The sequence below is a fragment of the Microtus ochrogaster genome, chromosome X (assembly GCF_000317375.1).
Source record: "Microtus ochrogaster isolate Prairie Vole_2 chromosome X, MicOch1.0, whole genome shotgun sequence".
Lineage (NCBI taxonomy): Eukaryota > Metazoa > Chordata > Mammalia > Rodentia > Cricetidae > Microtus > Microtus ochrogaster.
In genome coordinates, this window is record NC_022026.1 from 58,721,015 (window position 1) to 58,730,289 (window position 9,275).

General features: G+C 44.6%; 2 protein-coding genes across 7 annotated transcripts in view; one reads left to right on the forward strand and one right to left on the reverse strand.

The window, feature by feature from the left end:
- Rbm10 (RNA binding motif protein 10) overlaps nucleotides 1-5,779 on the reverse strand; it is a 29,754-nt gene extending 23,975 nt beyond the window's left edge. For 3 of the 6 annotated variants that reach the window (XM_026784780.1, XM_026784779.1, XM_013350664.2), the window contains exon 1: nucleotides 3,098-3,185. In XM_026784780.1, the coding sequence (XP_026640581.1) occupies nucleotides 3,098-3,114 (17 nt within the window). In that variant the 5' untranslated portion in view covers nucleotides 3,115-3,185. Of the gene's footprint in view, nucleotides 1-3,097; nucleotides 3,240-5,092 lie in introns of those variants that run through there. The other 3 variants (XM_005358918.3, XM_026784781.1, XM_026784777.1) reach the window with 3 other exon arrangements.
- Nucleotides 5,780-5,864: 85 nt separating this feature from the next.
- Ndufb11 (NADH:ubiquinone oxidoreductase subunit B11) lies at nucleotides 5,865-8,016 on the forward strand. Its single transcript, XM_005358917.3, has 3 exons — nucleotides 5,865-6,119; nucleotides 7,506-7,636; nucleotides 7,797-8,016. The coding sequence occupies exons 1-3, from the start codon at nucleotides 5,919-5,921 to the stop codon at nucleotides 7,918-7,920; spliced, it is 456 nt and encodes a 151-aa protein (XP_005358974.1). The 5' UTR covers nucleotides 5,865-5,918; the 3' UTR covers nucleotides 7,921-8,016.
- Nucleotides 8,017-9,275: the final 1,259 nt, after the last annotated feature.

The window sequence follows — 9,275 nt, forward strand, 5'->3', positions numbered from 1 at the left end:
AAAAAAAAAAAAAAAAGTAGGCGGAGTGGGAGGAAAATGGGAGGAGGGGATGAGGTGGAAATTTTTAATAAATAAAAAAAAACCAAAGACAAAAAAAAAGTATGCTTCCTTGGAGCTGGAAAGATGGCTCAGCAGTTAAGAGCATTTACTGTTCTTCCAGAGGACCCAAGTTCAACTCCCAATACAGAAATTTGATGCAATCTCAATTAAAAGTCCTGTGTTTGAGATGATTTCTTTAAATCTTGGGGGATGGAACCCAGGGTTTCATACATAGTAAGCACAGGCTCTACCACTCAGCCTTTGATTAGTTTTTACGTGGAATAAAACGCCACAAATGGTTAAATCAAGTTTGAAAAATAAGAGCAAAAAGAGAACTCTTAAGAAACTGTATAAATCCACAGTAATAAAAATGGTAAGATTATGGTGTAGGAATAAGCAAAGAGATAAATGGAACAACCTAGATCATTCAAGATGGAGGGAACCCGAGCAAAAATGAACTATTTAGGAGATGGTACTCAGCAAACTGCCCGCTGTAAGAATGAAAACAAACTAAAACCTATCTTATACCATATTCAAAACTGGATTCTAAATGAGCTAAAGATGTGAATGCAAAACCTTAAGAAAAGATTCTGAAATCACAAATATGGCAAGATCTGGTCATGGAAGTACATGCCTCTAATCTTATGAGTTTGAGGCTAGCTGGGTCTATATAACAAATTCCAGGACAATAAGAGCTTCGTAGTGAGACCTTGTTCTAAAAAAGAGGAAGCACGAAAGTAAGGATTTATTAAGAACAGATCATCAGGAGACCGAGGGAAGATCCTGTCTCAACAACAACCACAAAAAACAACAGTATCTATACACATTAAGTAAAACGTAAAATGGACACCTCATGGTGCCTTTGGCACCAATTAGAGGCAAAACATTTTGTATATTAATGACAATAGGGACAGCTAAAATATACAGTGCTGAGTAATATGGAGTTCAGGAGACAAAAGGAATACTGTAGCACTATGCTCTTTATAAGAATTAAAAACAGACACTTGAGATAACACTATTTTAGAAGGATACATATTAAGTACAACAGAGCTGATGGCTACAGAGGTGGGAATTGGGAATAAATTGAAGAAATAAAAAAACAAACCAAACACAGTATAAGGAGGCCTTGTGATGACTGGTCTTTGATAAAATCTATTTAGAAATGGAAAATGTGATTAACTGAAACCTCTACATTTTGGATCCTCTAAAAATCAAAAGAAAACCAGTAGTTTTACTTGGCAACAAAGTCCAAGGAAGTATAGCTACCTGAAGCTCAGTCACATAGTAGTTGTAGTGATTATGGTTGACAATCAAATTAATCTTCTAAGCAAATACTGTATTGAACTTAACACTTCACACATGCTAAGTAAGAGTTCTACCACTGAGTATATTTCTAGCCACCAGATGCCTTTCAAAAGACAGTTTTAAAAGGAGGCCAGTGCCAGGCATGGTAGCACATGCTAGTTCCAATATCTAGGAGGCTTGCTGGTGCTGGTGTTTGCAATGAGTTCCAGGTAGATAGAAACTACATGGTGAAACCCTATTTCAAAAATAAATAATTATGGGTTGGAGAGATGGCTCAGCAGTTAAGAGCACTTGATTGCTCTTCCAGAGAACACAGGCTCGATTTCTAGCACTTACATGGTGGCTCACTCACAACTGTCTGTAATTCCAGTTCCAGAGGGCCCAATGCCCTTTTCTGGCGGCACCAGGAACACACGTGGTGCAAAGACACATGCAAGCAAAACATTCATGCACATAAAATAAATAAATAAAATGGTATTTATAAGCTGGGTCTGGTAGTGTAGGCCTGTAAACTCAGAGACTGAGGTAGGACAGTTGCAAGGTCTGGGCTACAGATTGAGTACAAACAAGCCCAAACTGGGCAATTTACAGTCTATCTCAGAATAAAATGTAAAGGGCTGAGAATATAAAATAGCTCAATGGTACAGAACGTGCTGAGCTGTGCAACGTAGGTTCAATCCCCACTCCCCAGTAATCCATCCCACAAAAACTGCTTTCTCTCCAGTGTTTCATAAGTTTATTAACTAGTTTTTCAAGATAATGTCTCATGTAGCACAAGTTGGTTTTAAATTCCTGATCCCCCTGCCTCCACCTCCCAAGTGCTAGGATTACAGGTACACATCACATATCCAGCAAATTTATTAAGAACAGACTTTCTCAATCTTAAATTCGGTTTGCCTTCTGGGCTCTTTTAAAATATGGTGGATAGGTCATTTGCTTCAGAATCACCTGGGGAAAAAAAAAATCAACCAGGATCTTGTACTTACACCCCCAAATCTTTAAATTTTACGAATTATCCTAAATGTTTGTTACTCGGGAAGATGAATTTGAGTATCACTTGCACCTAGGATTTTGAGACAAGCTTATCCAATAGAGCACGACCCATCTTAAATCTAAAACAAAGCACCCTGTATGAACTGGATAAGCTGTCACTCCAGTTCTCTTAAGAAGCTGAAGTTAGTCAGTATGGACTATGAAGGGAAACTGTGTCTCAAGACAAAACAAAACCCACCCTTCACAGGCCTGGAAGGTGGCTCTGTTAGTAAACTGCCTGAGCTCAATTCTCCGTCACCCATATAAATACACCAGGTGTGACACATGCCTGTAACCCTAATGCTGAGGAGAAAGAGGACTCACCCAGGCTTGTTGGCCAATCAGTATAGCTAAATCTGGGAGCTCTGGGTTTAATGTAAAACTCAGCCTCAAAAAATAACAGAGAGAGCAATTGAGGTAGATGATAGCTGGCATCACTCTCTGGCGTCCTCACCCATACTAACATCCAGCCATGGTACTCATCACCTGTAAACTATGTGGTCTGCCTTGTAAGACCATACACAGCAAGACAGTCTCTCACAAGGAGACCTACAAGCATTATGTCTTGTTCATCTCTGCATTCTCGGAGCATAGAAACCACTCCTTTGTTGTGTTGTTTCTTCTGCCTAGAAGTTAAGTGTCCCTCAGCATCATTCCTGGATTGGTGTTCCCATGGGGGTGTGCTTATAGTGCCTGGGCGCAGAGGGAATGGAGAACTCACCGTCTTTCATACTCCATGTCCTGATAGGATCTTCGGGAGCTGTTGGGGCCCCTCCTCAGCTGCTGGCTCCTTTTTACTTCCCAGCCACCCTCACTGCTGCCACCATGATCTGCCAGCCTGGGTGATACCTCCTGCAGAGACTCTGCAAAGAATGGAAGGAAGAAAAGGGTCAAGGTAGTTGGTGCAGAGAAGACCTCCTTGAGAGAATGTCATTGTCAAGACTCTCTACAGTGCTGTAGCCCAGTGACATTGTTTTCTACTTCCTTGTGCTCCTGTCAATCAGTGCAGGAAGACAGCCCCCATTTGGCTCTCTCCTTCCTTTTCCCACAAGCATAAGGCAAGATTCTACTGCCCCAGAAAACAGTAAAGCCCTTATCAAACAAAGAGCATCTTACAGAGATTTGGTGGTACCTCCGGCTATGTGATCAAGGCTTTGCATTCTTATTCTTAGATCAACTGCTGAACGATCTGCCTAGGATTAGGCATAAGTCACAGAAATAAGACCACAATAATTGGATGGGGATATAGTTGTGAGACAGAACACATGACCAGCACAGCCATGTTCAAGGCCCTTGGGTCACATCCCCAGCATCACAAAAACAAACAGCAAAACACCAAAAGACAAAAGAGTAATAAAAGACTTCACCAATGGAATCCCAAGCACCTCCCCATGGGTCAAGGTATCATTTCATCCTCCCAACAAGATGTTAGCTATAACCTAACAAGGCAGTTAGAAACTTTGAAAGGCTTTTGGAGGGAGGGAGGGAAGGAATGTGTGTAGGGGCTAACTCGGCAACAAGACAGCTGCCACCTCCCTGGGCTCCTGGCCAACAGCGCTCTGGTCCTCATACGGCAAGTGGCTCAGCCATGATGTGACGTGCAGCCAAGTCCCAGGTGGATCCCTTTCCCCAGGGATCATAGGCTAAGTTTTCAAGAGGCAAAAGAGGCCTCTTTCTGAAGCGGTTCCAAAACATCTTGTTCTACAGAGTTGAAAGGAGCAGTGACTTCATCCAACTTTTGAGGCTGCCCCAAGAAGTACAAGTCCTTAGAGTGATGTGACCCAACCAGGGATGGGAATTATCCCTGAATCTTCAGCTGCCACCCACTGTACAGGAACCAAGGAAAACAAGGCCTAACACTAGGCTGCCACCACACCTTTCCTTCAAGTTCCTATTTTCTCTTCCACCTCAAACCACAGGAAACCAGCTAACTACTCCCAGATGGGGGAAAACAGTTAACCAGGAACCCTAATGGCTAAGAACCTGATGCAAACCCCTCAATGGCAAAAGGGTGAGTCAAACATTGTCATATACACAGCACAGATAAGAATCAAAGTTATAGGCGAGCCCCCAAATAACCAAGGGCCAACATCACAGAAGGTAACCCACAAGAGACATAATCAAACAATTCCCCTTTTAATATTTGAATGTCAGTGGCAGATACAACTCTCAAAAGAATAAAAGTCGCATCTATATTTCTCTATCCACCTCACCCTTCCCAGAATTGAATAAATAGGTTGGGGTCGGCCAGTAACACGACAGTTTCCTGACCGATAAGGACTGGAGGTCAAATACACACTCCAAGGATAAAAACCATAGTCACTTTCTCTCTCCGCGCTCGCCACCCCCCATCCCCGCCACATAAATGAATAGAGGCCGCAACCAGAGTATTTCCGCGTGGATAATAAGTAACACAGGACACAGCCAGCACAACCCTGCTCTTAGAATACCCCCGCAAAGTCGCAGACACGCACTTCCAAAAGATAAAAGTTCGATAGAGCAAACACAGTAAGTCACAGTACCCCACTCCCATCTGTCCCTCCCTTCCCCCACCCTCGTGCACCCATCCCGTGTTCCAATCGCGCACGCGCTTTTGCTTTCATAAGAAAAAGTGGGGGGACACCCTCTCTCAGGTGCATCCCTCAGCTCTGTGAATCCAGAACTGTGCAGTCCGTCCCCGCACTACCACCCCCTGGCGCATGCCCCGCTCCCTTACCTCGACCCCCACTACCCGAAACAGCGCTCACCTTCTCGGCCCGGGCTGTCAACGGAGGGCTCCCAGGCATCACCTCGGCCAGCCGCCACCTCTCCAGAACTGCTAGTTCCACGGGAGCCGATTACGTGCAACAACTAAGTCCAAGGCTAGTGGCAAAAGAGGGGAAAGGGGGAGGGGAGACGCGCCCGACGCGTTGCTCTCCCAAGGAAACTCAGTGCCGCCTTCTTCCAGCCGGCTGCAGTCACCGATACAAAATGGCGACCAGGAGACGGGAGCCGGCGCTCCGACCACCATCCACCTACTGAGGGAGCGGGCTCTGGCTGGCCTTGACGATTGGTTGCTGTCCGCCATGGGCTGGTCCTGGCCTTCTCTGATTGGCAAGCATATGCTACCTCCCCATTCCGTGAGAACGCCCCGGGAGTCCAGAAAAAGAGTAGCTATTGGCTACCACTATGAGGCCCGCTTTTTAGAGCTTGCTTTGCCGTAAAGTTGAAAGACAAGCAAAAGCCCCACCTCTTTCCCCACAAGGCCATCTAAATGTCACTACTTTCTTCTTATGAAGAAAATAAACAGACCTCTCAAGACGAAATTTCTTCCAGCCTAACAAAAAGGATAAAGTTGATTTGATGACAACACGACGTGGGAAGTAAAACAGAGTCCTCACCTCGCCACGCTCGAAAACAAACTTAGAACAAGGATCTATTTAGCGAGGTGAGGGCGGAGCGACAAAAATCGCGCTGGGAACAACCGCGCAGCTGCGCACTTCGCATTTCCGTGTCTCTCCCCCCCCCCCCCGCCCATCCCCAATTCAGCCTCACAAGCTATCATGGCGGCCAAGCTGTTAAGTTTATATGCTCGCCGCCTTTTGGCAGCAGCGGCTATACGACAGCTCCCGGCTGCCCGCGTTCGCTGGGAGTCCTCCAGGGCTGTAATCTCCCCGTCTGCTGTGGAGAGAAAGCGGTCAGGAGAACCGACCACTCTCTGGCAGGAGGACCCAGAACCCGAGGACGAAAACCTCTACGCGAAGGTGAAACGGAGTGGGGGGCGGGGGAACGGATTGCCGCAGGAGCCAATCCGGGACCTAGCAGACCGCTGTCGAAGAGATCGTTCTCCGGCTCGAGGCTTGCGCCGGAGACAAGATCTTTAAAGATTCATAGTTTTGACTTGTTTTCCCCTTTTTTGTTTTCTTATCTTCGGTCTAGGACTCAAAGGAGGATTTGCTTTGCTTGTAGACAGAAATCACACTTAAAGTGCGCACTGCCCAAAGCGCGTTAGAAATCAGGATAATCCTAAATTCTGGGATGGCATGTGCTCGGTTCCTGTGTAAACACTTTGTATCTATGTGCAAAAACAGCATGATTGCCGGGCGGTGGTGGTGCACGCCTTTCGGGAGGCAGAGGCAGGTGGATCTCTGTGAGTTCGAGACCAGCCTGGTCTACAAGAGCTAGTTCCAGGACAGGCTCCAAAGCTACAGAGAAACCCTGTCTCGAAAAACCAAAAAAAAAAAAAAAAAAAAAAACATGATTTTGAGGTAGACGCTACTACTGTTATCATCATGCAGATGAGGGTACCGAAACAGTTAAGTTGCTTGCTCAAGATCACATAACTTAAGTAGGAAGTGGAGCTGATATTTGAAGTTAGGACTATTTGAATTCCCGTGCTTTATGAATAACAGAGACCCTGGAGTCAGACACCCTGGGTTGAAATTTATTCACTTGTATGACCTTGCGCAGGTAGTTTATAGTCTCTTGCTGCCTTAGTTTCTTTGTAGAGTGACAAAAGTAATAGGACAGCTGAAATGGAACTGCTTCAGATGATTAAATGAGTCAGAATGGTTCAACAGCTCCGGCCACTTCAGAAGTACTCAGAATTAGAAGATGTTTATTATTGCCATTTGCACCTTACTAGGATATGTGAGGTTTGTGTATTTGAAAAGGCCTGGTGTATAAGTATTTCATCAACACTAACCTCTGGTGGAGGGGCTTAAATATATAGAGTGCTATAGGGTAAGTGGACCCATAGGAAATTACCAACATTCAGCCATTTTTAAACCTTTATAAATAGCACTTCCCAAGGGTACAACTTAACAGTCAGGATGATTAGGTAATGTTTCCCAAACAAGTAGGTGAGGCCAATTACTCCTTTGGAAATAAAGTTAAAACCTTGGATGAGGGGAGGGGCATGGATCCAGCTCTGATTAGATTTAGAGGAAGCACTTTCTAGGTGTGTGTGGGGGGGAGAGCAAATACCAAAGCCCTTTGTTGGGAAGGAACTTCACAAGCTAAGAATGGGAAAGATTTTAGTGAGGAATAAGAAGTTGGTTTGAGGGCAGATTAGAGACGATACCATGCAGGGCCAGCATATATTTTTATTATGCGGGAGGAAACTCTTATTGATCTTTCCCTCTCCTCAGAACCCAGACTTTCACGGCTATGACCAGGACCCTGTGGTGGACGTCTGGAACATGCGAGCTGTCTTCTTCTTTGGTTTTTCCATCGTCCTGGTCTTTGGTACCACTTTTGTGGCATATCTGCCTGACTACAGGTATGGGGTTTTCCAAGAGAGCAGAGCAAGGGTAAAGGTTGAAGGAGTCTCTGGCCAGAATCCTTGCCCTGCATTGATTGGTGGGGTATGGAGTGCTAAGGAGGGGAACTGGTGTCTAGTGAGGCTCTCTCACATAGACCACGCCTGTTGCTGCTTCTAGGATGCAAGAATGGGCCCGCCGGGAAGCTGAGAGACTTGTAAAATACCGAGAAACCAACGGTCTCCCCATCATGGAATCCAACTGTTTTGATCCCAGCAAGATCCAGTTACCAGAAGAAGACTGATGAATTACTGACTGGGCCTAAAAAGCGCTACTTTGTCTTCCCTGCCTGTTATTCTTCTGGTTTCTCAGAGTACCTTATTAAAGGGATTGAAAGAATGATTGGTTATTGTTGCTTTTGTTATGGAAGAAATTTATGAAAGTGTGACAAGCCTTACTAGGGCCACTGCTGCCTTTCTTGTTTGTCTAGAGCTATGCAACACTAAAGTTTGGTGGCTTAGTACTCTATTCCATGGCTCCATGGGTTGCACAGTTAGGGAATTTGGCTCCTCTAGGATCCCAGGTGGCTGCTGTTAGGTAGTAGCTAGGACTAGAGTCATCTGAAGCACATCTGGTCTGTACAGCCAATGTTTCTGAAAAAACAAACATGTCTGGCACTTCAGTCTTCAGTGTAGTAACCTGGGCTGCTTATAGCAGTGGTTCTCAAACTTCCATATTCTGCCAACCTTTTAATACAGTTCCTCATTGTGGTGACCCCCCCGCCAACCATAAGACTGCTTTTGTTGGTACTTCATAACTGTAATTTTGCTACTGTTACAAATCATAATGTAAATATTTTTGGAGATAGAAGTTTGTCAAAGGGGTTGTGATCCACAGGTTTAGAAGGTTCTAGATGGAGATCCAGCATTTAGGAAAAAATTGACAGTAACTATTTATACAAAAAAACTAGCACACTATAATCTTTCTACATTTGAATATGTGCTGAAATAACTGGTGGGCCACAGCAGAGGTTTTCCATTGCTGAGTGTGGGTATTTGGCTCCCCCCTGCTTTCTCTGCTTCTCTCTGGGGTTTGTGGCTTCTCTGCTTTCATCTTGTGTGTTGGCTGAATGCTTCTCTTTTCCCTTGTAATCTAATTATGGATGGTCTCCAACTTGACATACATGTAGACTAGGGTTGTAGCTCAAGGTTAAAATACTTGCTGAGTATGCTGTAGGTTCCATCCCAGCACCAAATACTCAAAAATATTTGCATGTTTCTGCTTGCTTCTCCCTTTTCCTCTCCCTCTCGCCCCCTTTCCTCTTCCTGCTTCTCCCTGGCTAATAGCATGTAAGGAAATAACCATCCCTGGCACTGAGATTTTTGTTTAGCAACTTACAGATTATGGAAACATCTTTTTTCACCAATACATTGTACCTTCATTCAAACTCTTGTTTGCTTTTTTTGAGATAGGATCTCATATAGCCCAGGCTGAGATCGAACTCATATAATAGCCAAGAATGACCTTGATCTCCCAATCCTTCGACCTGCTAAACACTAGGATTATAAGTGTGTACCATGTCTGGCTCACTCAAACTCTAAGCATTATTTTGACTAAAATTTGCAGGCATAGGCTTTTTTTTTTTTTTTTTTTTTTTTT